The 27185-nt window shown below is 42.8% G+C and overlaps 10 protein-coding genes across 16 annotated transcripts; 5 read left to right on the top strand and 5 right to left on the bottom strand.

Moving 5' to 3' along the window:
* The first annotated feature begins 901 nt into the window (after positions 1–901).
* On the top strand, positions 902–3117 carry Nap1 (Nucleosome assembly protein 1). 3 transcript variants are annotated; one of them, XM_020962365.2, is made up of 6 exons: positions 902–1039; positions 1552–1659; positions 1732–2200; positions 2262–2402; positions 2472–2660; positions 2722–3117. In XM_020962365.2, exons 2-6 carry the CDS (start codon positions 1574–1576, stop codon positions 2953–2955), a joined length of 1119 nt encoding a protein of 372 aa, XP_020818024.1. In that variant the 5' UTR covers positions 902–1039; positions 1552–1573; the 3' UTR covers positions 2956–3117. The 3 variants fall into 3 exon arrangements, with proteins under 3 accessions (XP_020818024.1, XP_086683992.1, XP_086683991.1); XM_086827866.1 differs by having other exon boundaries at positions 1012–1243; XM_086827865.1 differs by lacking the exon at positions 902–1039 and adding an exon at positions 1140–1493.
* LOC110191503 (uncharacterized) lies at positions 3011–4555 on the bottom strand. The gene is made up of 5 exons (XM_020962369.2): positions 4289–4555; positions 4021–4227; positions 3886–3958; positions 3654–3829; positions 3011–3600 (listed from the first exon to the last, which is right to left on the bottom strand). Exons 1-5 carry the CDS (start codon positions 4428–4430, stop codon positions 3173–3175), a joined length of 1026 nt encoding a protein of 341 aa, XP_020818028.1. The 5' UTR covers positions 4431–4555; the 3' UTR covers positions 3011–3172.
* A 113-nt stretch (positions 4556–4668) lies between these two features.
* On the bottom strand, positions 4669–9908 carry Lpt (Lost PHDs of trr). The gene is made up of 9 exons (XM_020962320.2): positions 9201–9908; positions 9016–9138; positions 8784–8953; positions 8539–8729; positions 6529–8480; positions 6327–6465; positions 5925–6262; positions 5531–5863; positions 4669–5467 (listed from the first exon to the last, which is right to left on the bottom strand). The coding sequence occupies exons 1-9, from the start codon at positions 9796–9798 to the stop codon at positions 4809–4811; spliced, it is 4503 nt and encodes a 1500-aa protein (XP_020817979.2). The 5' UTR covers positions 9799–9908; the 3' UTR covers positions 4669–4808.
* A 368-nt stretch (positions 9909–10276) lies between these two features.
* On the top strand, positions 10277–11576 carry LOC110191508 (protein-L-histidine N-pros-methyltransferase). Its single transcript, XM_020962376.2, has 2 exons — positions 10277–10484; positions 10548–11576. The coding sequence occupies exons 1-2, from the start codon at positions 10392–10394 to the stop codon at positions 11367–11369; spliced, it is 915 nt and encodes a 304-aa protein (XP_020818035.2). The 5' UTR covers positions 10277–10391; the 3' UTR covers positions 11370–11576.
* Positions 11496–13203, bottom strand: LOC110191489 (uncharacterized). Its single transcript, XM_020962354.2, has one exon. It carries the CDS (start codon positions 13065–13067, stop codon positions 11661–11663), a length of 1407 nt encoding a protein of 468 aa, XP_020818013.2. The 5' UTR covers positions 13068–13203; the 3' UTR covers positions 11496–11660.
* A 194-nt stretch (positions 13204–13397) lies between these two features.
* Upf3 (UPF3 regulator of nonsense mediated mRNA decay) lies at positions 13398–15160 on the top strand. The gene is made up of 3 exons (XM_020962351.2): positions 13398–13583; positions 13643–14773; positions 14850–15160. Exons 1-3 carry the CDS (start codon positions 13482–13484, stop codon positions 15114–15116), a joined length of 1500 nt encoding a protein of 499 aa, XP_020818010.2. The 5' UTR covers positions 13398–13481; the 3' UTR covers positions 15117–15160.
* DNAlig1 (DNA ligase 1) lies at positions 15109–19272 on the bottom strand. 3 transcript variants are annotated; one of them, XM_086827847.1, is made up of 7 exons: positions 19142–19272; positions 17681–17818; positions 17561–17623; positions 17212–17490; positions 15885–17143; positions 15582–15827; positions 15109–15519 (listed from the first exon to the last, which is right to left on the bottom strand). In XM_086827847.1, the coding sequence occupies exons 2-7, from the start codon at positions 17695–17697 to the stop codon at positions 15152–15154; spliced, it is 2232 nt and encodes a 743-aa protein (XP_086683973.1). In that variant the 5' UTR covers positions 17698–17818; positions 19142–19272; the 3' UTR covers positions 15109–15151. The 3 variants fall into 3 exon arrangements, with proteins under 3 accessions (XP_086683973.1, XP_020817994.2, XP_086683974.1); XM_020962335.2 differs by having other exon boundaries at positions 17681–17800; positions 19142–19256; XM_086827848.1 differs by lacking the exon at positions 17681–17818 and having other exon boundaries at positions 19142–19238.
* On the top strand, positions 17879–19568 carry DCP1 (decapping mRNA 1). Its single transcript, XM_086827859.1, has 2 exons — positions 17879–18041; positions 18097–19568. Exons 1-2 carry the CDS (start codon positions 18004–18006, stop codon positions 19244–19246), a joined length of 1188 nt encoding a protein of 395 aa, XP_086683985.1. The 5' UTR covers positions 17879–18003; the 3' UTR covers positions 19247–19568.
* Positions 19450–26350, bottom strand: LOC110191512 (uncharacterized). 3 transcript variants are annotated; one of them, XM_086827870.1, is made up of 4 exons: positions 26226–26350; positions 20267–20457; positions 19925–20202; positions 19450–19859 (listed from the first exon to the last, which is right to left on the bottom strand). In XM_086827870.1, exons 2-4 carry the CDS (start codon positions 20390–20392, stop codon positions 19589–19591), a joined length of 675 nt encoding a protein of 224 aa, XP_086683996.1. In that variant the 5' UTR covers positions 20393–20457; positions 26226–26350; the 3' UTR covers positions 19450–19588. The 3 variants fall into 3 exon arrangements, with proteins under 3 accessions (XP_086683996.1, XP_020818038.1, XP_086683995.1); XM_020962379.2 differs by lacking the exon at positions 26226–26350 and adding an exon at positions 21391–21750; XM_086827869.1 differs by lacking the exon at positions 26226–26350 and adding an exon at positions 21112–21604.
* Positions 25801–26996, top strand: PHDP (Putative homeodomain protein). The gene is made up of 3 exons (XM_020962385.2): positions 25801–26206; positions 26306–26499; positions 26691–26996. The coding sequence occupies exons 1-3, from the start codon at positions 25921–25923 to the stop codon at positions 26880–26882; spliced, it is 672 nt and encodes a 223-aa protein (XP_020818044.1). The 5' UTR covers positions 25801–25920; the 3' UTR covers positions 26883–26996.
* Positions 26997–27185: the final 189 nt, after the last annotated feature.

Here is a 27185-nt window from a genome sequence, read left to right as displayed (position 1 = left end):
CCGTGATCGAATCGAGTCTCATTATATAGGAAGCTTTTTAATCATATATGTATATATTTTTTTGTGGGGTTTATGTATCAGACAATTTCTATTTAAGTTTAATGGTAATATTTACATATATCGATAAAAAGAGTAAAAATAATAATGAGACTAATATTTGGTGTGTATGTATGTTTTTTATTGGGGCTTCCATATATAAAAAACATTTGTCTAATGTGTAAGAATGCAGAGAATAAGAAAATAAATTAATAATATATTTTTGTTTTAATTTATGTTGACATATTTTTAAGAAAATATGTGTTTCAAATTTAGAATAAAAGAATATATTTCAATTAAACCTAAGAAAAGATTGCGAAATCGATAAGCTTTGCTCTTATTTATCGAAAAAAGAAACGTGAAAAAGCTGTCTGATGGGTTGTTTCGTCCCAGCCCTGGTGCGCGCTTTGATTTAATTTCACGTCAAAAGCGATTTTAAGACGCTTAAATTCAAAATACACCCCGGTTCTCTTCTTTTTTTTAGTTTTCACATTTATTATTTATGAATATGTACAGGAACGCATTTCTAAGCTAGCTCATTGTAAGCTAGATTTTATCGTCTGACTGGCAAATGAAGTAATTCCGGTCGTTGCATTGGGAGTAGGATTCCCAATTTTCCGTTTACCTATCACACAGTTCTGACTGTTGCCGATGTTGTATTTTTTTATGCCGCTCAGGGTTGAATTGAAGCAGAAAAGGCTTACATATGTATTTTTCCCTGTCGCGTCAATATGTTTAAATAAAAGAAAAATCCGATTATCTTTATAACATGGTTCCCAGGTTTCCTTACGTCCAAGCGTTACGTTTTTGTCACGTCACATAACAAAGTTATTCGAGCAAAGTTTTCCACCATTTCTTGAAACAAGTTGTCAACCCTTTTCATGGTTGCATTTACAAATTTATCTACATATGTACATTTGTACATATATATATACCAACTGCGGACCACCTTTTCAAAAAATTTCGGCGTCGTTCGCTCATCGTGTCGCAGTTCTTATTAAAGGTAAGTTGGAATATTTAAATAATTCTGTGTGAGTGATGAACAGTGGGAGGGGCAATTAGTTTGCCTTCCAAATAGTGTGCGCGCTACTGGATTGCAGGTCAAGACGGCATCTAATTCCGCCAAAGCCGACGGCGTGTTTGCGCCACCACGTGTTTTCAAAGAACGCAATGTGTGGTAATTTGCGAACATCATATAAGTACATATGTATGTATGTATAAGTATGTACATATGGTGCATGGGCCGGAATGGCGTATTAGTTTTTAAAACGGCCCTGCGTCTGTGAAAATGTTAGCTTTATAGTATTTGGCTGTATAAATAAATACATGCAGTTTGATTTTGCAAGGCCCTTGTGTGCGAGACTCCTTTACTGATACAATTTTCGAATTCGTATGCATTTACATATTTATGTATGCTTACATATCTGCGAGTGCAAGGCTGTACATCATCGAACTTTGTAACAAAAATGAACCCTAAATTGGCATTTGCTTAAAGTGAAAATCTTTGCATTTCAGTTAAATCCGCATTTACCGAATAATGGACGCTCCGCCAGAGGGAAACGTGGACACAGAGTCCTGCAATGAGGTCGATGAAGAGAAGTCTGGCTCCGACTGCCAGTCGATGTGAGTAGTGGTGGTGACGACATTCGCAACAAGGGCAGCACTAACAACTATTAATTGGCACCTCGCCCGCAGGCCCGCGTACATGAGCTCTGTGTTGCGGCGTCAGTACTTGCAGGAAATGGTGAAGGCACTGCCCGCCCCGATTCAAAACAGAATTGTTTTTCTGAAGAATCTGCAATTGGAGCACCTGAAAATCGAGGCCGAGTTCTTTGAAGAGGTGTACAAGCTGGAGCAGAAGTACCAGCTCAAATATCAGCCGCTGTTCGACAAGCGCAAGGAGATCGTCGAGGGCACGGTGGACCCTCCAACGGAGAAGCCCAACTGGAAGGAGCCGGAGCATCCGACCGACAACGAGGCCGACATCGAGCCCTTCCTTGAGTCTCTCAAGACTTTCAAAAGTATTCCACAGGACGCCAAGGGCATCCCCGGCTTCTGGCTAACCGTTTTCCGCAACACGGCAATCCTCTCTGAGATGGTTCAACCTCATGACGAGCCAGTTATGCGCAAGCTGTCCGATATATCCATTAAATACGTTGATGGGGTAAGTTACTCCCGACTCGTTACTGCTTTCCCTTGCCCTGCTAACAGCTGCTCTCTTCCAGCATTCGTACACCCTGGAGTTCCATTTCGATAAGAATGAGTACTTCACAAACTCGGTCCTAACGAAACAGTACGTCCTGAAGTCGACTGTTGATCCCGACGATCCGTTTGCCTTCGAAGGGCCCGAGATTTACAAGTGCACGGTATGTATCTTATCCTGAATGTTCCCATTGAGTGCTGTCTAACCAAATCTATCTCGTGTGATCATATAGGGCTGCAACATCAACTGGGAAAAGAAGATGAACCTGACGGTGAAGACCATCAGGAAGAAGCAGAAGCATAAGGAGCGCGGCGCTGTGCGCACCATTGTCAAGCAGGTTCCAACTGATTCTTTTTTCAATTTCTTCAATCCCCCGGAGGTTCCAACCGACAAGGAGGAAATCGATGACGAATCTCAGCAGGTAAATTAGCAGCAGTCGTAATTTAACTGGTTCTTTTTAATCATATTGGAATAATTTCCAGATATTGGCCACCGATTTCGAAATTGGTCACTTCTTGCGTGCCAGAATTATTCCAAAAGCAGTGCTTTACTTCACTGGCGATATTGTTGATGATGAGGATGATGAAGATGAGGAGGAGTATGACGAGAACGAAGAGGATGAGTATGACGAGGATGACGTTCCGCCAGCAAAGGGTCAGAACAAAGGACCCGGCGGCAACAAGAAGCAGTCGCCCAATGACTGCCCCAATCAGTAGGCTTATGCATGAATACATGGCTGGTGTTTACCGATAAAGTGTATATAATATATAATTCAAATTTGATTTGACATATATTTTTGGTGAATTCGAACTACTACACTACAAACAAACAAATATGAGCTGAAATCTAATAAATCACACGAGATATTTTAAAGAAAATCTATAATTTTCCGGATTTGCTCTTAATATTTACATTATTTCTTCTAAAATAATACTATTTCTTTGTTAATATCCTGAGGAGCTCCTTTTTGGACAAATTGTACGGATAATGCAGACTAGTAGGCACAAAGATTTGGCCTGTGATTTGGCTATCATAGTTTTCTTCGTATCCCACTGTATAACCGTCCGGTATCTTGGCTGCCTTCTGCAAGGACCAGCACTCTGAGGGCGTAGCGTTTAAAGCGTAGAAGGGATAATCAAAGGTATTAATGTATATATCGACGCAGAGTCCATGGCTGCCCAAATGCAATTGGCTAGCCACCGAGGGCTGTTTGAGGCCGCAGCTGCCGAGCATAATGTTGCGGTGGCAGGAGTACACGAAAGTGCCTTTGTCTCGACTGGAATGAAAGCATTGCACATGCCTGCCGGCCTTCGAGTGATCCACAGCAATGGGATCAAATCCTGGCCCAGCCATGTCACAGGCTAAAGAATAAAAGTTATCTTTCAGTTGATTGGAAGTACGTCGAAATACTCACTATCTATGCTTTGAATAACATGATGGGGCCACAGGGAACGTCCCACGGCCGAAGCTAATTGCCCACCGAAGCTAAATCCAAACATATAGCCACGCTTGGGGTCGAATCCCTGTTTAATCAGGGTCAATATAATCGAGGCTATGGCCCCCGTTAGGGTGTCGAAGTTCGTATACAATCTGGGGGAGGGGTTTTTTAATTTAATTAATTATATTTTAGTAAAAGGAGTGCTCACCGCATATATGATGAACTTGCCACCACACTATAATCAATGCATATCACGCATCCGCCGCGGTAATAGCTGAGCCCTGGAAGTCCGAATGAAAAATATACTATGCTTTATATAATATTTAATAATAATATTTCTTACGTTCAATGAGGGAGATGGCCCATTCGTCAGAGCAACTTTGAATCCAGCCGTGCAAAACTATGGCAAACTTGTCTGAGGTCGAACAGTCTGAACCTTTGAGGTCGTATTTATCGTCCAAAGCAGATGCCTCCACAGTCTTTGTGTTGTTCGTATAGAAGATAACTCGCATTGTCTTTTGAACATCATATTTGGTTCGCTGTCGATAAGCTTTTAAGATACATTTCAGATATGATGCAGATGCCTGGTGAAAACTTTCTTCAATGCCTACCGAATGTGTCGTTTTGTGAATTGGAAGGTTGCGTTTGCTTTAAAATTGCATATTTCAGATTAAGCCGTGAATAAGTGCAATTAATTAAGAGTTGTAACAAGTAAATAGTAAAGAGAGTCTGCGAAAGGCCAAACAAATTCATATTTGCCTTCACCTTTCCAATTTTTCTCAGTGAAAGTGAAATGGTAATAAGCGTACAACTCCACCATAAAACTAAATGAGAAATCACAAATCGATATCCACATTAAGCGATATTATGATCGGCGCAAAATCATTTCCAGTTTGAAATTTAACTAATCGTGAAACAATGCCATATGTTTATACATTTACTTATCTACGGTTTCTTTTTTAAACCAGTTTAGAGAGGATCCATAGTTAGATTTGTTTGTTTTGCTCTCACATATTTATTTCTTTAACTTTTTATATAATTCCTACAAAAGCAAAAAAGATTAAAGAATGTCGTATTATTATTGCCTTCTTTATTTCCATTTACTCAGATTCAGGTGCAGGTGCTTTCTCTCTACGTAGAACACTTTTCATTGTCATCAAAGTCCAAAGAGTTGAGGACATTCACGTCCAGGTCGGGATCTGCATATTCCAAGATATTAAAGTCGTCGCCCATTTCGGAAGTAAGCGACTTGAGTAGGTCATCGTCGTCACCTTCTCCAAGTCCGCCCAGCAGGTCGCTAAAGCCAACATTCTCCAATTCAACGGACGCAGAAGATGTGCCCTCCGGCGGCTCATTCATCTTCACGTCCTGCTCCAAGGCCCTGCCTTCCGACGGCTGAGCCTTTCCACTAATGCTTAACATTGGATTGTTTTGTGTAATGGGCGTGTGATTCGGTTGCATCATGCCGCCCAGCCTCATAACGTCGTTGGGCAGGAACAAATCAGAGTTGGCCTCCAATAGCATTGGTTCCGCGCTGTTTTTCTGCAGCAGATTCCTGAGTTTCTTATCGCCGATGTGCTCAGACCCATAGACCGAATTTAGTTCCAAGCGATTGTCCATTTTCAAAACGGTGGCTGCAGTTGAATGAACAGATGTAGCTGTCCTTTGGATTGTCGTGGCCTTGGACACCAAGCTATCGTTAATATTGGGCATCACATGGTGTGGATTACTGGCAGTTGGTGGCGCCGCCGAGCCCCCATAAGTGGTTGCCATGTCGTAAGCATTTCCATCTAAAACGGAGAGATATAGAGATTAAGAAAGGAAGGGTATTTTTCTATTTTTTTTCTACTTACTGTAAGTGACAAACATATTCGTTTGATTCGGATCCTCCTTCAATTTTGACGGCTGTTGCTGCTGCTGCTTCCAAACTCTGGCCATTTCCTCTTGCTTCTGTGGCTTGGGTGCGGGTGGAGGCGGAATTTTGTTTTGCTCGCGCCTCTGCCGCAGTGCGGAACGGTTATCCTTTGCCTTTTGCAGGAATGGAGCCTTTTTCTCGTTGCACAACGAGCGCCAACGCTTTAAAATCTGCTTGCATCGATCATTCCAGTTCGGGAACAATTCTTTTAGGTTCGGATGCTCGGTGTTTGCATACAAAACCGCGGAAATGGTAGCCATCAGGCCGAGGTCTGTGCAAGAGAAATAAACTCGATAAAGACATATATTCGTTGCGATAACTACAATCCTTACCCTCATCCTTGCGCATTTTCTCGGCAGTCTTTTGGGTGCCGGCATTCATGTTCTCAACTGGCACGACGGGCTCCACCATCTTGGGCTGCTCCTCCTCGGGACCCCGCTTCTCCGCTTGCAGAACCACTTGGCCCATCATCATGCCCTGCATTTTCTGTTTGTTGTGTGCACTTAGATGGTCCGTCGGCTGTTGCTGTTGCTGCTGGTGGAAATTATGAATCTGTTGGGTGGCGATATTACCCGACAAGTATATCTGATTGTGGAACTTTTGACCTTGATCCTGGGACAACTGTTGCTGCGGCACCAAGTAATTGTCGACCAGGACTACAGGCGATTCTCTGGAAGTGAATAAATAATATATTTTTGTATATATATATATACATAATTTATAAATATAATTACCTCATTGGCTTTTCAATAATATCTCCAGACTGAACCAAATTCATCGAGCTAGCTGATGCTACGTCCAGTTCCGCAATATTTGGCGAAGCTAACGTATCCAAAGGATGCCGACTGGCAAGAACCTCGGTGTGTGAAGGATCTAGAAGCGAATTTAAAAATTAATAGAACTCATTCATTACTTAATAAAAATGGAGATAATTACCAAAAACATTGGAGGCTGTTTTCTGCTGAACTGCCATGGGCATTTGCTCGATGGCGGCTGCCGGTGTCTTGTTATCCGGCGGACCTGGCACCGGCTTCTCAGCTTTGACCTTCTTAACCGTCTTGGCTGGACTCTTGGTATCATGTTCGGGACTCTTGCCCTCGGGCCGCGTAAAGTACACCTTCATGGAGGCGTCTATTTCGTCAGAGGAATCGGATTCGCCCATCACTAGCTCTCCGGATTCCAATAGAGGCTTTCCAAAGAAAGCCTCCTGCAAGTATACGGGATAGGCTTCAATTAGCTTATTCTTTTGTTTCTTCCTTATAATCTTCTTCTTTTTGTCCATGCTCATCATTGTGGAGTTCAACTGATGATGATCGGCGGCCGCTGCTTCCTCGCTGTCCTTCTTCAGGCCACGATTGCGCACCGAGAAGCCGCCGATGCCCAGTTTTTGTAGATTTCGCTGACGCTTCTTGCGCAAGATATGCACACCCTCGTCGTTGGTGGATATGGTAAAGCCCTCGGGAATAGGATTCTCTGTTCCATCCCACACCATGCCGTCCTTGTACTTCTCACACTGCGCCTCCGCCTCAGTAGCTTCCTGTCCGTCCTTGCCATTGCCAATGGCCTGCCGCATCTTGCGCTTTCGCTTGATCTCCGTGGACAAGGACTTAATCATGCTCAGGCCGCTTTCACTAAGGCACACGCCGTCAATCCAATGAATTGCCTCTGGTGCAGTTTCGGGAAGATCGCTGGGCAAGGCGATGTGACTCTTGACATCGCCAGCAGATCCAGGAGTCTGTGTGAAGTGACCAGCTGATGTTTTTCCTGTGAGGACACCGTCCTCGTTTCCTGCCTTGGCATCCATTATAGCTAACTGGCCACCGCCTTTCACCGAGCAGCGGCATTTTAAGCACTTATACACATTATTGTCGTAATAGTCTATTGTTAGCTGAGCGTTTATGGTGTCGCAGAGGAAGTGGGACCAAAGCTCACAGAGCTCGCACTGGATGATCATCTCGCCACTGCTGTAGGGAATCTTGCACAACGGGCATGCCGACTGGCTGGCACACGGCGGACACTCGGCCTGGTTGGAGTCGCCGAACTCACTCTTTTCGGTGGGGTTGCGGCCGCACTTCTGGCACAGCGTGCAGAAGGAGCACTTCCAGTTGCCTGAGGGCACCTGTTCTAGCGGCGGGTTTACACAGTAGATGTGATACGAAATATCGCACTCGTCGCAGAGTAGAAGGCGAGCCTCGTCGTTCTTTTTCCCGCATCCCTCGCACACCGTGCAGTCCAAACAGCGCCAGCCCTTTTGCAGGATGCCTCGGGAGGGCTTCACACCGGCGCAATATGGATGATAGCACTGGCCGCACTGGGCACATGTGATCATTTCGGAATCACTTTCGATGCCTAAGGATCCGCACATCACGCAAATGTCTTGACTCAGTATGAACTTGTCCCGCGCCGAACACAACAGCATCTTCTTGTCGCTCGTGAGGTCGGTGTCCATGTTGCGATTTACGCAGCGGTCGCTAGAGATGTTGGACAAGTTGCCGGCTAAGCGTCCCTTTCCTCGAGTGCTCCGTTTCTTGCTCATCTGCGAGAGGACCCCCATTCGCTGCAGCACGAACTTGCCACTCTTGCCGCGAACACTAGAGAGGCACATTTTCTTCTTGCCGGTGGGCAGCTTTTGAATTTCATCGCCGATTGGATCCATATTGGGCTTGCCCTCCAGCGGATCAATCTCGATTTCTCGGAGGCTTAGTTGATCTGCCGTCGAATGGTCCATTACGGAAAGGACGATCGAGTCGATGGCCTGGTGTGACTGACCTGGACCTGAAGAGTTGCTCTTGCAGTTCGGACACACATAGTCGTAGTCGGGATTTTGTTCCTTTTTCTTGTGATACGCCGTCAAGTCGGCTTCTTCGTCGCAAGTACTATGTACGAATCTGGGGGAATGACCAGGGTGTTGAGATGTTATTTGAGGCATAGGTGAATCATACTCACTTGTGGCACCAGCTGCACTTAACCATTTCCTTATGTGACGCTGCTCTGTAAGCTTTCTGGCAGATCGGACAGGAAAACCCCTTGTTACGCTGCTGGTAACACGAATCGCAGATTGTGTAGTGGCTATGCCAGCGGGACGAGCTGCCGCCGCCAGGAGTACGTGAGCCGCAGTCTGTGCAGACACGACAGCGCTAAAATGCGAAGGGATTTGAGTCACTTTTACGCTTCAGTTGCTTAATACTCACATTGCACTTCCAGCCGTATTTCGGAATGGCTGAGATAACAGGCCGCCAGCAGGAAGCATGATAGATCTTCTGGCACTGTTCACATTTTACGTACTTCAGGTCATTCGAATCCTGCTGCCTACAGATCTGGCACTTCGTGCATCGGGCACAGTTCCAGCCAGAACGCGTATCTAGACATAATAGAAAAGATTTAATAACGGTTATTAAGAGTGATGTATTGGCTCTGGCTTACCTGGCAGATTGGCCAGTCCAATGCAGGTTGAATGGGAATGATCTCCACAAGTACTGCACATGATGAGCTTGGACAGGTCGCCTAGCGAAGAGCATGTCACACACTCCACATTATTATCACTACCTGCAAGTGCCCGAAAGTGAATTTATATAGCAATTTATATTTTAATGATTGAATGCACTTACATATCACCGGCACTTGACTCAGATGCTCCGTGCAGAACACCGTGAAGCTTTCCAGGATGAGGAGACAGCCAGCAGCAGCTGCACACGGCCAGTGGTGCACCTGGCGGCAGTTCATTTTACAATTGATGGAGGCTCCGTACTGGCCGCAGAAATTGCACTTTTGCTCCATGAACTCCCCAAAGTTGCTCGCAAAATATGTGGCGTCCACATCGGATATCTGACTCTTGCGCAGCGACCACATTATGCACATTCGGTGGACGTAAACGAATCCCTCGTCCACAAAATCGGCGGGATGCACGATCTCCGGCTGGCCGATTTTGTCCAGTTCGTAGTGACACTCGCCCGCACCGTTTGATACCAGCTTTTGGCCATAGTACAGCCTGGATCCGTCCTCCTTGATCCGATCGGAGGGATACTTATCTCTGAGGTCCGCTGGCGCCTTCAGCTGAAGAATCGTCCCCTGTCCCAAGGCACTTTTTTCCCCGAGGTTGCATAAACAGCACACTTTGCCCGGAAACTTCTCCGGAAAGTACGGAAGGTCGTCGCCCGCCGCCTTCTCGTCCATGTTAACAACAACAACGTTTGTACTCATTTCCATCTACTGTGTTTCATTAAAATAACAAAAAATTAATAGCCGCCGCTTATTTTTGTATACATTACTCGACTGGTAAATAAATGTGGACGTGTGCAATGGGCCCAAAATGTATCGAACACCACACAAAATTGTCGGCGACGGCTTGCCTAATTGATGTTTATTCAATTTGTGGATTGTCTTTCACTTATTCAAGACGAAAACTAATAAGTTCTTTCTATTCACTGCATTTTAAAGTTTTTTATTAGTTCACAAATTTAAAAATGCATGCAAGACAGCATAAATTCAATAATTTGTTTCATTCTTTCGCTATCGATAGTAGACATGATATCGCAGACCTGTATTTCCAATTGGATGAACTAAAACCTCACCTGGCATTTTAAAACGTAATTAACATTTCAAATTATAAATGTAAATTGCTCAAGGGTGCCTTATATTTTAAAGATATGTTCTTTGTTTTGTTGCGTTTACAAGTGTCCAATTGCGATAGTTCTTGAACTATCGCAAGTGCCAACACTAGTTTATCGGCCGCGTTCGCACTAAATTCCAACTAACTGTATTTGCTTAGCGATTATAACATGTAAATAAATTAATGAAATATGGCTATTTATCGTCCCCGAGGAACTCTGGCACGCGTCATCCACGCAAAGTTCCACAATGATAACTCTCTGGAAAACATAGACACTAGAAAGGTATGCATCTGTTTCCTGTCCTCGACAAAAGCTTCTGTTTTATGTGATTTGCTTTCCTTTCAGTGGTATTCCTTGGCCCACGACCTTCCCCAGCGCTTCCAAGCCAAGTTCGTGGCCCTGGAGCCAGATGCGACCACGGTGAGTTGGTTGGAGCGTGCCAAGGCCTTATCGGCGAACATTTGGACGCACTTGTGGCACGCCCTGGCCAGATCTATTCTCCAGTTCTTCATGACGCAGACGGACATCAATGGCTTCCTAAAAAGAGGCTCAATGTTTATCCTGTCGGAAGCGCAGTTCCATAAGCTACTCGTGGCCGGCGGCTTCTCACCAGCATCTGTAACTGAACCGGTGACGCTCCTGGACATTGGTGCTGGCGATGGCGAGATCTCCCTGCGGGTTGCTAACACTGTCGCCGAGCTAAGTGGCAGTGCCGGTCTCCGGGTGTTTGCCACGGAGGCCAGCTGGACCATGCGGGAGCGGCTGAAGAAGCTGAACTTTAATGTAATCAATGAGATTGGCGGGCTAGAGAACGTAGAGTTAATTTTGTGCCTGAACGTGCTGGATCGGTGCTTTGATTCGTTCAAGCTGCTGGAGGACATACACGTTGCTCTCGCTCCCAATGGCCGAGCCGTGGTGGCCTTGGTACTTCCATACATGCATTACGTAGAGACAAACACCTCCCACTTGCCACTGCGCCCGCTTCTGGAGGGAACCGGGCGACAAACGTCGTTCGAGGAAGAGGCCAGCCGGTTTATGGAGCTGCTGGAGAACTGCGGCTTTCGTGTAGAGTCGTGGACGAAGGCGCCATATCTGTGCGAGGGAGACCTGCATCAATCATTCTATTGGCTAATCGACCTAATCGTTGTCATTTCAAAGAAGATCTAGAAATCCGCGCGTTCCACAGATCCAACACAATCTACCGAAAATATTGTAATCGTTTTCCTCTTAGCGCAAATTTCTGTGGCTGCTGCATTGATAAACTGAGCATTTATACTTATTACTTATTAAATGTAGGCTATGAAATAGGTAAACAATTTATTCTTAAACAATTACCAAAAATGTTTAAATTAAAGTGCGAGAGATTTCAAATCACGTTCGAAACGAAATATTATTCATTCATAATACTACGAAACTTGTCCATAATTCTCCTGGAATGTAGTTTGACTAAAACAAATCCTATATCCTGTTTTTACTTGTGAAGAGTACCTCGAGATAGTTGTTGGCATAGATAATCCTTTCATTGTGCCAGTCAGAAAAATTGTACAGGGGTAATATTTCCCGATAAGGATTCTCGGTTATGTTGTACACTCGTTCTATAGTTATGTTATGAAATAAGGCCATCGAGTCAAAGGCAGTAAAGTCGGCCATGGCCTGAAATCTTGTGGCCGACGTGTAGCAAATGGGAACGCCGTAGGTCCGAAGAATAGTTCCCAGACAGTTCTCCCAATTGAATTCCGATACGCCTCCGTTTCTTTTTCCTGGCAATTGGTTGACTAGTTGCTCCGTTGCCGTGCCCATATTGATAAAATCGGGTTCCAGCAAGAGGATCACTGTCGGATCTACTTTCATACTTTTCGAGAATGCAGTAAAGGTCTCCGAAAAGTAATGCTTTACAACGGTTCGAACTAGACCCCGAAATCGAAAGACTTTTTTGTTGGATGACTCTCTGGGCAGAAGTTTAGGTCCAATGAAGTACAAGTCCAAATTTTGGATGCTTTGGTACTGCAGAAAGAAGAATCTTAGGTGCATCTCCTGAAAGTAAAGTAAGTGCTCCTCAGTGGCGGCCACCACGTAAACAATGACAGCGCTGTACTGATCTGAGACCCAGGAAATATTCGTTAAAGCCAGGCACGCGCTGGCGATTCCGCTGAAGGAGGAGCAAACCGCGATGTTCTGGGGATTATTATCAATCTTCAGAGTCGTGGCTTTGAAGAAGGCATCAATCAGGTGACTCTGCCTCATGTCAACGCTCTGGTGGAAGCTTCTTAGGTTTAATGTACAGTCGAGTTGACGGAATGGACTGGAGATCATAGCTAGAGTTCGGCACTCTTTCGGAGTATGCTTTTTTGCGTCCTGGTAACAGTGGTCCTCGCAACAATAGGCCACTCCTGCACAATCCTTACAGACTTTTAGAAGTGCTTCGGTTTTAAAGCACACTTCGCATATGGCTGGATTGCTAATGACGTGATGCTCCCGCGGAGTAAGAGGACGTTGAAGTTTGACGCGCAGTATGAGCTTCAGCTGGGAGATGACCAACTGTAAGTGCTCCGGGCTCGAGATGTTGCCTCGATGCAGTAGCGGATGCTTTAGCTTTTGAGAGCTTAGAAGATGGCTCAATACCCGGCAGAGCTCAACATGTTCCGGGCGATCCACCAAGAGATGATCCAAGCTGCAATATCGCTGCACCTTGCAACTCTTGCAAACTACTTCTGGAGTCACAAATTCTTTTTCCAACAGTTTCTTATTTTCAACCGATGTCGAGTTTTTGGCGGCAGATCGAATTGATTGCAAAGCGTGAGCCTTATTCTTGGCGCACACATAGCACTCCAGGGACAGTCCCAATGGGAACTTAAAAGTTATCATTTTGTCCAAACGAGAGACTTTTGATAGAAAAATTTTAATTCACGATAACTGAACACTTTTTAAAATCGTGCTGGTGATCTGGAAGTGGGAAGAGGAAGCCACAGCTGTAAGGATAGTGGTTAGAGCTGGACAAGTATCGATTACTCAATCCCGATCGTGGCTGCAGAAAAGCTTGCGGTCACAAAGTACAAATCAAACCGAGTGGCGTGAATTGTAAATGTTAAAAAAAAATTAGTAAAAAAATCCATATTTAAACAAAATATTACAAGACTTTCAGCTCTTTTTTCTAAAAAATTTGTCAATAAAAACATTAGTGATATCGATTAGTTTTTGCGATTTTTTTTTGCTGCTAGGTGTCATCTCTATCGGTTGCCTTTTCATTGGAATGTAAACACAAACTTTGAAACGTCTAAAATGTCTGAAATTACGGCCGAGGAAAAGCCGAAAGGCAATCCGGACAAACCTAAGGTAAATCGCCGCAAGGAGAAGAAGGAAAAAGCCAGCCGCATCATCAAGGTAATGTACTAGGGATGCACAAATAGAGTGAATTTTCTAATGACAGACTTTACTTTTAGATCGTGATACGACACTTGCCGCCTACAATGACAGAAACGGAATTCCTGGACCAAGTTGGTCCGCTGCCCGAGAATGACGCCTACTACTATTGCCCGGCGGACTGGTCTTTGGGCCAGGAGGCCACATGCCGCGCCTACATCGACATGTCGATGAAGGACCCTGAGGAGGTGCTGCAGTTTCGTGACCGATTCGACGGCTACGTCTTTGTAGATAACAAAGGTGTTGAGTACGTAGCCATCGTGGAGTACGCCCCGTTCCAAAGCTTTCTCAAGAACAGGGCCCGGAACGATGACGGTAAGGTTAACACCATCGAGAGCGAGTCCCACTACCAGGAGTTCATTCAGCGGCTGGCTGACGAGCGAGAGGAGGCGAGTCGGTTAGGGGACGTAAAAATTGACTTTAACTTCGAACGTCGTGCAGATGAAAAGGTCAAATCCACACCCCTTCTGCAGTATTTGGCCAACAAGAAGGAGAAGCGTCGGGAGGAGGCGCGCAAACGTAACGAGGAGAAGCGCAAGCAGCGCGAGGAGCAGAAGCAACTTCGGTTATTGGAGCAGGCGGAAGGCAGTAAGGCCAAGGAAGGCGGAGGCGGAGACAACAAGAAGCCAGCCCCTAAGAAAGAAGGCAGGGACAGCAAAGACAGCAAAGATACCGCTTCTGCAGCAGCACAAGGCAACGAAGCGGCCAAGACGTCGCGGTCGAAACGACGCACAGAGCGCGACCAGCGGCGCCGTGAAGAGCACGAGCAGCGCAAGTTGGCCAAGCAGAGTAAAAAGAAAGTGGATGGTAAGCCGGACAAAGATAAACCCTTCGGCGGCAAGGACAAAAGTGTCAAGCAGCAGTCCAAGGACAAAGACATAGTTATTCTAAAAAAAGAAAAGTCTGAAGCTAAAAATGCCACTGATTCAGGACCTACTGCTTCAAAGGCTGAGAATACAGATCCAGACTCCAAGAAAAGCTCCGACGTATCAGATTCCGTCAAGAAATTTATTAAATCCGCTTGCGGTACGGATGACAAAGGCAGTACCATTGGGCTGCAAGACATAGGCAGCTCCCAGGAAACAAATGCCGAGGATCCCATCAAGGCAGCGCAACTCCGAGCATCCGAGGAGAGGCGTATTCGCAACAAGGTTGGTTTTACTTCTTTACAAAAAATCTCACTGACAATCTAATAAATCTACTAAAACTCATATGTATTCGTGATAGGACCGCCCTTCGATCGCCATTTATCAGCCAAAGGTGCGCATCCCACGTATTGGATCTGGGGAGTTATCCCAAAACGCTGGTAAAGAGGGCTCAGATGGCGAGGCTTCTGTGGCGGAGGAGAAATCCAAGAAAAGCAAGCGTTCTGGCAGGCGCAACAACAAATCAAAGCCCCAGGAAGAAAACAAGAAAGGTCAGCCGGAAGCTCGTCGCATCTCAAAGTCCTCTGAAAGCAGCAACAGTGCCAACTCGGCTGGCATGGTTAAATAGCGAAAACATGATTTTATTGTTAAATAAACGATCGATCAGTAGAACTCATCCTCCATTTCCATTTGTGTGGACGTCTTTTGGTTGTTTTTGACTTGATCCTGCGACTGATACATATGCGCCACTTGATGGGCATCCGTGGCGTTCTCGCTGTTCTTGTCGTCTCGGATTCGTATAAACCGGGGGAATCGCAGCGAGATGCCACGCTCTCCGTCCACAATCCCAATGGCAGCCCTATGTATGGGGCTGAGCGACAGGTCGGCGCACTTGATTTCCCACACTTGGACTGGCTCAAACCAGTGATCCGGCTCCAAGCTGGAGTCGTATCTGTAATACGACTTGGCGCTGCTTACGACATGCTTTCCCAAGAACTCGGAGTGCATCTGCAGATCCTCATCGGTAAAGCCTAAAACGGAGGGCAGTAGGGATTCACTTTTGGAATATGATTATCTGATATGCAACAAGTACCTGTTCCAATCTTGCATATGCTCTGGTATTCCTCATTCTCTGTATCGTAGCAGGCAAGCAGGAATCCTCCATAGGTGCCTGTTCTTCGGCCCTTGCCTTTGTAGCCGCCAATGACCACTAAGTCCAGAGAGTCGCCCACATTGGAGATGTAATCCTTTTTCAGCTTGAGCCAATTACGCGATCTCTTAGCTATCTCGTAGGTGGCCTCCTCATCCAACGTCTTCACCATTAAACCCTCGCAGTTACCTGATTTATAATATATCATAATTTTAAATTAACCTTGAGACAGGAGCCGGGACAAACCTTTGACTGACTCCTCTAGAAATTGCTGCACTTCGTCTATGTCATTGGTGTCCAGAGCTGTGGCGAATTTCCACTCTCCCTCGACTTCCTGAAAGTGCTCCAGCAGCAGCTTTCGGCGCTCAGACAGATTCTTTGTCACCAAAGCCTTTCCATTTATGTACAGAAGATCGAAAATATAGACGCAAACCTGAACCTTGATCTCCTCGATGTCGACGTTCTTTCGTTTGCGCGTGCTCAGCACTTGGAACGGTAGAATCTGCTTTCGTTCCACGTCCCAGGCCACTATTTCGCTATCTATGATGTAGGACTCCACCTCGCCCTTGAGGAAGCCTTTGCTCCTGGCAATCAAATCCGGATACTTGGCCGTGTTGTTCTCAGAGTTGCGCGAGAAAATGCTGATCTTACCCTTCTCATTGCGATGGATCTGAGCTCTTTCGCCGTCGTACTTCCACTCACAGGTGATGTGCATGCCACCGAATCTTTCGAATACCTCATGGACACCCTTGGTAGGCTGGGCAAGCATGGGCCGCAGCGGCATGCCCGGATGCATGGGGCATCGTTCCTGCAGCTCCTTAATATCGTACTCCAGTATGGCTGGGATGATTATATCATAATTGGGACATTGGCTGTAGGCAGTTTTTAGCAGCAAAGTGGTCTCCGCAATTTCATCCTTGTAGATTTCCGGCACCTTGCTGGCCTTACAGTCGTCGATGTGGTTTTTCTTGACCAAAGCAATCGCCAGGGCAGTGAGCAGGCTCTGTTCGGCAATGCCGATCCTTAGCTTTCCGATTAACGACCGAATGAAGAAGCGCGCCTCCGACGAGCGACAGGCCACAAACATGTTGTAAACTAGATCCATTTTCGATTGGCCAGATATCTTGGCTATATCCCGCAGCTTCTTGAACACATCCCGCACATTCAACGGCGCCGGCTGGAACATCATGCGTTGCGAAACACGCGACTGCTCGGCAACAATTCCCAGATCTCCGATTAGATGAGTCTGAGACTTGATGTGCGCCAAGTTGCGACCCGTGGCCTTGCAGATGGCCTTCATCAGCGTGGTCTCGGCCACGCCGAGCTCTAGACCTTCGTACGCGGGGGCCAGCTGGTTAATGCTGAGGTAAACACTGGGCACCAGATCACTGGGGCTGACCAGCATCACCGAACAGAAGAAGTTGCTCAGTGTGTCGATCATCTTTAGGCGGCCTTTCGTCTCTTCGATGACCTGGAATGTGCGAGCCAGTGCCAAGTAGGGAGTTCTAAAACAAGGAAGAATTCCATATAGAGAGCTAGTGTCCTTTTTAGTAATCATTTTTCCACTACTTACACCTTTTTGTCCTTCCAGTAGGCGTCTTTAAGCGGATGATAGGAGTCCGTCGATGGGTCGTAGTTCTCCACATCCTCTTTGCTATCTTTCGCGGTAGAGTTAAGTCCTATGGTTGTGACCTTCCTATCAGTGGTGGCATCCAATTCCTCCTTGACACTCTTTGGAGCAATTGTCTTCTCTGGAGATATTGACATCCGTTCCGCCTTGGGCTTGAGTTCTGGGGAGGCATTTTCGGTCTTAACACAGGTCTCTTCTGGCAGGTCAGCTTTCTTGTCGATTCTGTGGGTTTGATTAAATAATTTCCAATAAAAAATGGCAGTGCAAGAAACTGCAAACAAATTAAGCTTACCTCGGCATTTTTTTCGGCGGTGAGGGGCTGTCTGCGGCATCGGATTTCTTCTTAAAGAAAGAGCTGAAAATGAACCCATTAAAGTGATAATAACGTGCCACTATAATTACGCATATTTACGTTATGGACTTTTGCATTTTGAGGAAGTTTATAAACAAATATATATCGCGTTGCTATCAATAATTATTCCCGCCAGTTTCCTTTTAGTGTGGCCCAATTCGATAGGCTTATTTAAGGCAACTGAAAGATATTGGAAACCTATCGATATTTAAAATTAATTGAAAATTAAATGGCTCCTTCCATTTTAAGTAAAAAATATATAATTGATAGATAATTAAATAGTTGCAAAATTTATTCAGCTGAAAATCCCGTAAATTGGAAAATATGTTCTTGCAAATGCAGACCAGTGGAAACAGCGCGCAATCGAGGACCTAGCTATCGATATGCCAAAAAATTGCGAATGTGCATATTATATATATACGTAAGGGATTGTTGAATTTACAAATAATTGCAATAGAGCTTGATAATTGCCATAGCGATTTGAATACAATTACGATGGCCGACGAAAGCATTACCCGGATGAACTTATCAGCCATCAAGAAGATAGATCCCTACGCCAAGGAGATTGTGGACTCGTCCTCGCACGTCGCCTTCTACACCTTCAACTCTACGCAGAACGAATGGGAGAAGACGGACGTGGAAGGCGCATTCTTCATATATCACCGCAACGCGGAGCCGTTCCACAGCATATTCATCAACAACCGGCTAAACACGACCTCCTTCGTGGAACCCATCACCGGCAGTTTGGAACTGCAGTCGCAGCCCCCCTTTCTGCTTTACCGCAACGAGCGTTCGCGGATTCGCGGCTTTTGGTTCTACAACAGCGAAGAGTGTGATCGCATCAATAGCCTGGTGAATGGCCTGCTGAAGAACAGGGACAGGGCGGACACCAACGGCCAGGTGTCGCGCTCCGCCCCGACGCTCACGAACCCCAAGCCAGACAACGCGAGCATATTCAATATGCTGAGTAAGGCGCAAAAGGAGTACAACGCACAGGTGAGCGGACAGTCGAAGACGCCGTCGGAAAGCGTTACTGCCGGTAACGTTCTCAAGTTCTTCGAGTCTGCGAAGCAGGCCACAGTGGAGTCGCAGTTCCATCGCGTCCAGCCGCTGTCCGTGGACCAGCTGGAAAAACAGCAGCGCGCGGCCACGCCAGGGGAGGACCTAAACCTTATCCACTCGGCCGGCGGTAGAGAAACTGCCGGCGAGATAACGCGCACCTCCGAGAGCCGAATATCGCCCTTCCAGAAGGTGCAGCAAGCGAACGCACCTCCTCTGTCGCTGCTCAGTGAGTTGAAGATCGGCCAGAGCTTTGTTGCCCCACCAAGTGCCCCATCGTCGTCGGCCCTCATGGCGAACGACGATGCCGGCAAGTGTCTGCGGCGGCTACTGGCCGGCGACAATATGCCGGCCCTCATGCCGCCCACCATGTTCGATGCCCCCAATGGCAATTCGGAGCAGCAGCCGCAGCGCGTGCAGCAGCCCCTGAACTTAACCCAGTTCGTGCAGGCTTTTACATACCTAATACATAACGACAAAGAGTTTGTCAACAAATTGCACAAGGCCTATCTTAACGGCTGTTCCTCCTCAAGCCTTCTGCTGGACTCGAGTCCCACATATCAATAAACAAATGATATATTCTTTAATTTCCGAAATTCAGCCACTCGTTTCCTTCTTTTCTTGATTTTGTGCGCCGCCGAGCTGTGTTAAATGTTCATTAAATGTCAAACGGCCAAGGGCGAAACAACAGTTGTAGATTTTTAATTCATAGGATTCTTATAAAGGCCTCTAAAATCAGAGTTTTGCGAGTTAACCTACATAGTCGGTGGTTTGTGTGAAGTATTCGTATTTATTTACAAAATGGATTAACAAGCCGAAAGGGCCATAAATAAGAGAGATAGTTGAATGGCAAACAGAATTCAATAAACATAATTTTAGTAACAATAAATATATCAACAACGTTTTTATTTAAAATAGGACGACTTTCAGCTTGGAAAGCAGATAGTACAGACAACAGAATAGACACATTTTCACGTCAACCTGACTGAGACCCGCTGATCCCGCCGAGGTCCCCACAGTCGTCAGGTTCTTCGCGTAGCCATCGAAGGATACGATACACTGATAGGCCTCGGGATCATCGTCTGTATCGTAGACTGCCACCACGACGGTGGCATTGAAGTAACCGTCCTCGTCCTCCTGCACTCGGGGCTCCCTCTTGACCACGTCTTCGTCGCTGGATCTGTAGAAAGCGTATATATATATAAAAGGAAATATCCGGTATGTAGACTGCTGATATATCCTTACTGGATGGTAATGGTCGGCCTGGGGTACACGTTCGTCACTACGCACTCCAACTGCGTCTCGTTATGAATCTTGTTGTGGTAAAGATTTAGAGTATAGTTACGTACATCAACGACCTGTACCCTCTGGTGACTAGTAAAGGACTGGGTATTGGTGTGGACCACACATTTGTAGTCCCCCGTCGTTTCTATCGTGGGATTGATCAGAGCCAGCGAGCTGTACTGCTTGTTGGGATCCGTGGAGCTCTCATAAGAACTGTCGACATCGTTCTTAAACTCCGGCTGTAATATATAAAAAGAATTAGTTTTATTTCATATTTCTATATCGGTTTAAGGGCAAACTAACGATCGGTGCTGGTGCTTTCCCCAGTATCCACTGGTATATGGTCTTGTCGTCTCTAAACCACTTCACTGTGAGAAATGTGGGCTTGTCCTCGATCTCATAATCACAGTCTAAAATAGTTGGCTCCATTTCCTCGTTTTGAAGGACAATAATCTTGGCGTCGGTCTCATCTTTGGTGGGATAGCCAAGGGCTTCTGAAATATTATAAAATAATAAAATATACAACTAATTAGTATTTAATAAAAGCAATACATTTTAAATTCAAACTATGTACAAAACAATATTTATACAGTTTTGATAGAATTGGATAATGAAGTTAGTTACTCAAGACTTTGGTAATTTTGAAGAAAGACGTTTTGGTATTGTTTGGATCACTATGTTTGGTATATATACCAATCCAAATCACATTTATCACCGTATGTATACAAATACGTATGGTTGCCGTTGGCGAAAAAGCTTATACATTTACGAAAAGCAAAAATTCGAATGAACAGATGCTCGTCGTTTCGTTTAAAAATAGATACCAATAACAAACAATAAAGCCAGAAAATGTTAATATTTTTCATTTGGTAGTTTGTCATGTGTGCCATTTTTCCACGTAAAAGGCGACTGATATCTCGGCTTTTATTAACTTTAATAATTCCAGACGAAGTCTAAAAAATTTAAAATACGTTTTCAAAATCTGAAGTTCAACTATATATACAATTATGATCACACTGCTTTCGGGGCTTATGTCCTTTTATTTATATTATTTTGAACACTTTCTTTGTATTATTTTGAATTTTATTTTAAGAACAATTTCATATTCTAGTAGGAGATCCTATCTGATATTCATTAAAAGGACATACATATGAATATCCATGTAGAATATCCTTTTGCTATGACAGTAACCACTTGTTTACATTCCGCAAAATGTGCGTTTCTTTTCACTTAAATCTGTAGGTATACACATGTATTTATAGATATCCGATTTGTCATTATTTTTCTCAAGGTTTGTACGATGTACATTCGCCTATATACACGCTTTTTGCCAGATGAAATGATTTCATTTCTTAATTTAAAAATAGTTCTCTGCCGAATGCTAAATCGTATTTACATCGCCGAAAAAATTCGCACAATCGTAGTACCTTTCTGGAATAATCCAAGTGCAAGAATGACAATTAGTAGAGGATTCATAACGGTCTATCGACTACACTTCCTCATATATACTACACCGCGGCAGGCAGACAGTTTCACAGGCGACACAACGGACTTTTCCAACTTAACCGTCCGCTCGGCATGATATGGTAGAAACAACTAAATGGCCACCGCCGCCACCGGGAGCACTGAGAACCAAAAGCCAAGAGACCAGAGCCAACCCACCCAGCGTAACCATACATATTCACCAAGATAATGCCGGCATTTGCTCTCTTATTCTGCGACCGATCGTGTGGCACACGATCCGAATCCCAAACCGAACCGAACCCCCTAGCATTGTAGCCCGTGCCACTTGTGCGTTATTATTGTGTGGACACATGCGCTCGAGGAGATCGCAGCTGAGCAGCTGCCTCAGTTAATGCACGTGTGCCTGTGTGTGGGGGTTGGAAAACTTCGTTACTTTCCGCTTCGTTACTCTCCACTGGCTCCTAGCCGCCGTTGACTATTGTGAAAAACCAGTTGGCTGCTTGACTTACACATCCTACAACTATTATTACTTTTCAGAGCCTGTTTGACCGTTGCAGGACATGTCAATGTGTTCAACCTTAGGGTCCTTAAGAATTTCCTATCCTTGAAACATTTTCAGACTTTTAAATTCTTGGCTAGGTGCACCTTTGAAAATTTAACAAAACATATTTCCATAGCGACAATATTTTTCTAAATTCCCTAACTAGAATTTTCCCTGGAGGTTTAAAGGAAATTAGAGGGTGGCTATGTTTGACTGGAATATATGGTCTTTGAGTATATAATGCTTGTTTAAATGAAAACAGAAGCTCCCAGTTTACCGTTATTTAAAGAATATAGGACATATGGGAGCATAATCATAAAATCAAAAAGAAAATTAAAAGCTTTAAATCTCTGGGAGTTTAAACAGCAAATCCTTTTAACTAACCAAAAGAGCATTAATTTTAATTCGGAAAGCTGTCGTATGCAGGTTTTTGTTGGGCTAATAAATCTGCATACTTTATTTTAAATTTTAAAAATTTGAAATTTTTTCCAATTTTTGGCAATTTTAATGATGTAACCCCTTATAAAATTTTCAAATTTAAAAAAAAATCAGAAAATTTAGTTTTCAACCGGAGATGGCTAGATCGACTCACCTGTTAATGCTGATCAATAATATACATTATAATAGGGTCGGAAATAACTCCTTCACTGTGTTACAAGCTTCTGACTGAAAGTAAAATACCATTCTTTGAATCGATTTATTTATAGTTTTATGACAATTTGTTCAACGAACCAAAGTTTAAAAAGCTCATAACTAACTAGATCGACTCAGCTGTTAATGCTGATCAATAATATATATGGATTATAGTGTCGGGAATGACTCCTTCACTGTGTTACAAGCTCCTGACTGAAATTATAATACGCTCCAAGGGCATAAAAATTTACATTATAAATCATAATATATTATAAATATATTTTTTTATTTTATATGAACCGCAACCAATAAATCTCAAGGAATAAAAATATAACTTGTTGAGTGAAATCTAAGATTATCCCACTTGAATCAATTAAATTTTAATTTGTTCAATGCAAAATATGAACTGTGGAGATTATACACTAGCTTCTAAAAGAAGAGCTAAAATTGGTCGAAATGAGAAAGTTTTTTAAAGAAACTGAAAAATCTATAACTATTTACTTTGCTTTAACAGAATTTGTGAGAGTTAGACTTTAACCTTATCTAAGGCTCACTTGCCTTTAAGGTCATGAGTTTAGGAAACTCAGAGCTAAGATGTTTTAAATTATTTTTTACGGAAAACTATGTCGACTTATATTGAGGTATCGAACTTAAATAAATTAGATACTTATGTTTTGTTTTAAACTAATAATTTTAGTATTGCCCATGCTGTTATTACTGCCCACAATTTATTTTATTTTCGTTAAATTAAATCTTATATTGGATTAAGAGTACCTTGGTAAGACTTGGTTAGATATGCATAAGCTTTTTTAAGTGTTTAGTGCACACATGTATCATGAAAGTTTTTTTTCTAAAGACATAGAGGTGTACTCGTTCCAATTCGTTGGTTAACAAAAGAAAAGCGCCTTCACTCTACCATGCAACGACTGAATGTGTAAATAAAACATACTACGAGTATTTGTATGCTCAGTTTTCAACCCTTTATTCTGAGCTGTAAAAAATACCTGTGTACTCACACATACGATACCATTTTCACCTTCAGTCTATTGCTTTCAAAGATAAAAAATAAACAATTGCCAGTCTAAGGTTTACATGGAGTATTTTATTCTTGACCTGCTCTCACTGGCTTAACCTCTAGAAGGTAAAGAACGAAATTTAACTAGCAACTTACAATATTTGTACCCTTTTAGGGTACTATATGTTTTATATCTGTGAAGGAGTCATTTCCGTCCCTATAAACCATATACATTATTGATCAGAATCAACAGCAGCATCGATCTAGCAATCTCCGGTTAAAAAATGAATTTTCGGAACTTTTTCAAAATTTGAAAATTTTATAAGAGGTTACATAATTAAAATTGCCAAAAATTGGCAAAAAATTAAATTTTAAATGAATTCTGCAGATTTATTAGCCTAACAAAAACGTGCATAGGACAGCTTTCCGAATTAAAATGAATGCTCTTTTGGCTTAGTTATGAGCTTTTTAAACTTTGGTTTGTTGAACAAATTGTAATATAAATATATAAATAAATCGACTCAAAGAATGGTATTTTACTTTCAGTCAGAAGCTTGTAACACAATTAAGGAGTCATTTCCGACCCTATAATCCATATATATTATTGATCAGCATTAACAGCTGAGTCGATCTAGACATCTCCGGTTGAAAAAAAAAAATTTCGGATATTTTTCAAAATTTGACAATTTTATAAGAGGTTACATCATTAAAATTGCCAAAAATGTCAAATTTTTAAAATTTTAAATGAAGTATGCAGATTTATTAGCCTAATAAAAAATAGTATGGGACAGCTTTCAGAACTAAAATTAATGCTTTTTTGACTTAGTTATGAGTTTTTTAATTTTTGAATTCTTGAACAATTTGTCAAAAGTCATATAAAATAATCGATTCTAAGAATGGGAGTATTTTAAGTTTAAGTATAATCGAATTTCGATTCGATCCTATAGTTCAATGTCAAACTGACAGGGTGTATAAACTTTAGCATCGCGAAGTTAGATTCCTTTTTTGTGTTTGTTTAATAATATATTTATATTTTTATATATAAAATAAAACATAAAACTAGCCTGAACTTTGCCAAACTTTGCCATAAAGTTCCTGTATATAAAAAATGTATTTTATTTATTAAATAAAAATAATTTAACGTTAAAAATTCTTTATTAATAAAGCCAGCTTAAGATATTTGTTTGCAAGAAAGACACTTCATAATTTTTCTATCTTAAGAACACCATTGTACGATTTATTATAAGCACAATTTAGTAGGGTGTCCCTTTTCTTCGTGAGGAAGTTTTACGCTTTGGATGTCAAATCAAAATAATCCCAAATCAAAAGAAATACTTAATCAGCGTAGGCAAATAATTGTTAGCAAATGGAAGGGGCGTTATCCTTTAACCGCTTATTCACAGCATTGTTTGTTTCAATCAGCGTAATAACATGAACAAGACAATATAGTAAGGTGTCTTTTATTCATTGTGTTAGGTACAACACCATTTGTTTTACAAAATTGGCTCACCTCTCTACACCGGTAGTGCACCCGGAAAATACTCTTTCCTTTTCAGACAACAAACTCAGTACCTAAAAAGGACTAACTTTCCTTTTTCAATTTACTCACTGCAAGTACAATTAGTTTAAATTTTATGAGTTCAAGTTTTTTAAGTGTTTTTATTTTTAAAGGGATGTCTATTGTATAAGAACTACTGTGAAAGAACATTTGCGCTTCGATGTAAGGATAAAGCACTAATTTAATCTTCTGAATGTTGCTTTTTGAGGCCTGCGAAAATTGTTGCACTTAAAATAATCAGATCTAAATTATTTAATTTATAAAAAAGTTTGTATAAGCAACTTACTTCATAAGAACTGCTTAATTTTTGGTAACACTACGAAGACCGATTGTAAGTACTATTACCCATTGAATTTATACATTTTGGAGAAAATATTTACACATTTCGAAGAGCAGAATACATATAATATATGGTAAATGCTTAAGTTTTAATTGCAGTGCACGGCACGCGCCGGAACATCCAATTTCCACCCTTATGTCGAGTGGCGGTCGTTAGGAACGCCCCCAAACGCGGAAACGAATGAAATTTTCCGTCCCTTTCTCCGGGAGACAAGTGCAGCATCCTTTTTCGTCCAAAGGCTGTGGCTCTGTAGTTGGTACAATCGTAATCGAAGCTTATTTATTCAAGGGCAGTTAAAAAATGTGTATATTTTCCGCGCGACTATAACTATGTGTTTTATCGGGAAATGACTAGTGCTACTCATTAAAAAAAAAAACAGTAAAATCTTACAAGTGCCGCATTTGCAATGGAATTTTCATTCATCAACAAGGCGAACTTCGACAAGGATTGTAGTATATACAACGCTAACACGGAGTTTTATCATAATAATAATGCAAGTGGCGGACTCTCCTCTGTGGCAAATCACATGAATCACTATAATTTAATGATTGACTCATCCAACTACAAGCTATGTGCCAACGAGACTGCGATGAGAGGTTCTCTGAATCAGGAATCGAGCTTACTATTTTCAAAGATAACCACAGTTTCAGAATTTTATCCTGGGACTCACAACATAGCGTCCTATAACTCGGGTACGATGTCTACACTTACCTCTTCCTAAAAATAATTAACACAACAATTAACCAAACTTATTGATTACTATATTTCAAACTGTGATGCCCATATCTTAGATTTCCATTTAAAGTCTTATGGCGATGACGGCTTGAGCTTGACGGATAAGTCAAAACAGAGACGGATTCGAACTACCTTTACATCGAACCAACTGAACGAGCTGGAGAAGATCTTTTTAGAGACCCACTATCCAGATATTTACACAAGAGAGGAAATCGCATCAAAACTGCATTTGACAGAAGCCCGAGTTCAGGTATGTTCTCGAAACTATATCTGAGAAATCCTTAAAAACTAATTATTGGATGTAAATTTATAATGAAAAAATATTCTTATCAGATCTTCCACGAAGCTATAACGATACATTTAATCCTAAACCTATACCCCATTTATTAGTAATTCTTACATCTTCAGTTAAGGAATTAATTGAAACCCTTGTTCTTTCAGGTGTGGTTCCAAAACAGGAGAGCCAAGTTCCGCAAGCAGGAGCGACATGCCATCTACATAATGAAAGACAAGTCCATCAAAATGGACAACCGCAAGAGTTCCGTATCCGGCTCCAAGTATCTAAGTCCAACATCGGTAGTTAAGAGTTCCCAGAATGCCCGTCAAATGAAATGCTTATACGATCAAATATAGACAACTACTAATATCGATGTAAATATTAGTATACATTTTGACGAATACAATTATTTTGATATTATTTTTACTATCTATTTTGGAGCGAATTTGCGTTAAATAAATAAGATCAGTGTACCATTACCATGGCTTTCACTTGGGCACCCAAAACAATATACAAAACTCCCAGAGTATCCAATGTACTTACGAAGGCTCAGCTGGTTGAACCTGCGTGGGAAAACCGAGAGTCCTTTTATGGGGTGGAAAAGTCGGTAAAGTCAGCTTAAGTACCGGATTTCACGCCACTCAAGAGGGAATTGTTCA

This window comes from Drosophila serrata, unplaced genomic scaffold (genome assembly GCF_035046125.1).
Source record: "Drosophila serrata isolate PLE 108 unplaced genomic scaffold, ASM3504612v1 contig_184, whole genome shotgun sequence".
NCBI classification, from domain to species: Eukaryota; Metazoa; Arthropoda; class Insecta; order Diptera; family Drosophilidae; genus Drosophila; species Drosophila serrata.
The sequence above is the reverse complement of the archived record's forward strand: the minus strand, read 5'-3'. Positions and strand labels throughout refer to the sequence as shown.

Bases quoted from the DNA above. Each gene is read 5' to 3' on its own strand.
- Nap1 (XM_020962365.2), top strand. From the start codon at position 1,574: ATGGACGCTCCGCCAGAGGGAAACGTGGACACAGAGTCCTGCAATGAG. The intron at 2,201-2,261 runs GTAAGTTACTCC...GCTCTCTTCCAG, and splicing joins CCATTAAATACGTTGATGGG to CATTCGTACACCCTGGAGTT. The intron at 2,403-2,471 runs GTATGTATCTTA...GTGATCATATAG, and splicing joins CCGAGATTTACAAGTGCACG to GGCTGCAACATCAACTGGGA.
- LOC110191503 (XM_020962369.2), bottom strand. From the start codon at position 4,430: ATGAATTTGTTTGGCCTTTCGCAGACTCTCTTTACTATTTACTTGTTA. The intron at 3,830-3,885 runs GTGAGCACTCCT...CCCCTCCCCCAG, and splicing joins GCAAGTTCATCATATATGCG to ATTGTATACGAACTTCGACA. The intron at 3,601-3,653 runs GTGAGTATTTCG...TTTATTCTTTAG, and splicing joins TGTTATTCAAAGCATAGATA to CCTGTGACATGGCTGGGCCA.
- Lpt (XM_020962320.2), bottom strand. From the start codon at position 9,798: ATGGAAATGAGTACAAACGTTGTTGTTGTTAACATGGACGAGAAGGCG. The intron at 8,730-8,783 runs GTGAGTATTAAG...TTCGCATTTTAG, and splicing joins AATACGGCTGGAAGTGCAAT to CGCTGTCGTGTCTGCACAGA. The intron at 5,864-5,924 runs GTAAGGATTGTA...TCTCTTGCACAG, and splicing joins GAAAATGCGCAAGGATGAGG to ACCTCGGCCTGATGGCTACC.
- LOC110191508 (XM_020962376.2), top strand. From the start codon at position 10,392: ATGGCTATTTATCGTCCCCGAGGAACTCTGGCACGCGTCATCCACGCA. The intron at 10,485-10,547 runs GTATGCATCTGT...CTTTCCTTTCAG, and splicing joins AAAACATAGACACTAGAAAG to TGGTATTCCTTGGCCCACGA.
- LOC110191489 (XM_020962354.2), bottom strand. From the start codon at position 13,067: ATGATAACTTTTAAGTTCCCATTGGGACTGTCCCTGGAGTGCTATGTG.
- Upf3 (XM_020962351.2), top strand. From the start codon at position 13,482: ATGTCTGAAATTACGGCCGAGGAAAAGCCGAAAGGCAATCCGGACAAA. The intron at 13,584-13,642 runs GTAATGTACTAG...CTTTACTTTTAG, and splicing joins AAGCCAGCCGCATCATCAAG to ATCGTGATACGACACTTGCC. The intron at 14,774-14,849 runs GTTGGTTTTACT...TATTCGTGATAG, and splicing joins AGAGGCGTATTCGCAACAAG to GACCGCCCTTCGATCGCCAT.
- DNAlig1 (XM_086827847.1), bottom strand. The intron at 17,491-17,560 runs GTAAGCTTAATT...TCAAACCCACAG, and splicing joins CCGCCGAAAAAAATGCCGAG to AATCGACAAGAAAGCTGACC. The intron at 15,520-15,581 runs GTACTTGTTGCA...CCTCCGTTTTAG, and splicing joins CATATGCAAGATTGGAACAG to GCTTTACCGATGAGGATCTG.
- DCP1 (XM_086827859.1), top strand. From the start codon at position 18,004: ATGCCAAAAAATTGCGAATGTGCATATTATATATATAC. The intron at 18,042-18,096 runs GTAAGGGATTGT...TAATTGCCATAG, and splicing joins TGTGCATATTATATATATAC to CGATTTGAATACAATTACGA.
- LOC110191512 (XM_020962379.2), bottom strand. From the start codon at position 21,439: ATGAATCCTCTACTAATTGTCATTCTTGCACTTGGATTATTCCAGAAA. The intron at 20,458-21,390 runs GTACTACGATTG...ATAATATTTCAG, and splicing joins ACTTGGATTATTCCAGAAAG to AAGCCCTTGGCTATCCCACC. The intron at 20,203-20,266 runs GTTAGTTTGCCC...TATATATTACAG, and splicing joins GGAAAGCACCAGCACCGATC to CCGGAGTTTAAGAACGATGT.
- PHDP (XM_020962385.2), top strand. From the start codon at position 25,921: ATGGAATTTTCATTCATCAACAAGGCGAACTTCGACAAGGATTGTAGT. The intron at 26,207-26,305 runs GTACGATGTCTA...CCCATATCTTAG, and splicing joins CATAGCGTCCTATAACTCGG to ATTTCCATTTAAAGTCTTAT. The intron at 26,500-26,690 runs GTATGTTCTCGA...TTGTTCTTTCAG, and splicing joins TGACAGAAGCCCGAGTTCAG to GTGTGGTTCCAAAACAGGAG.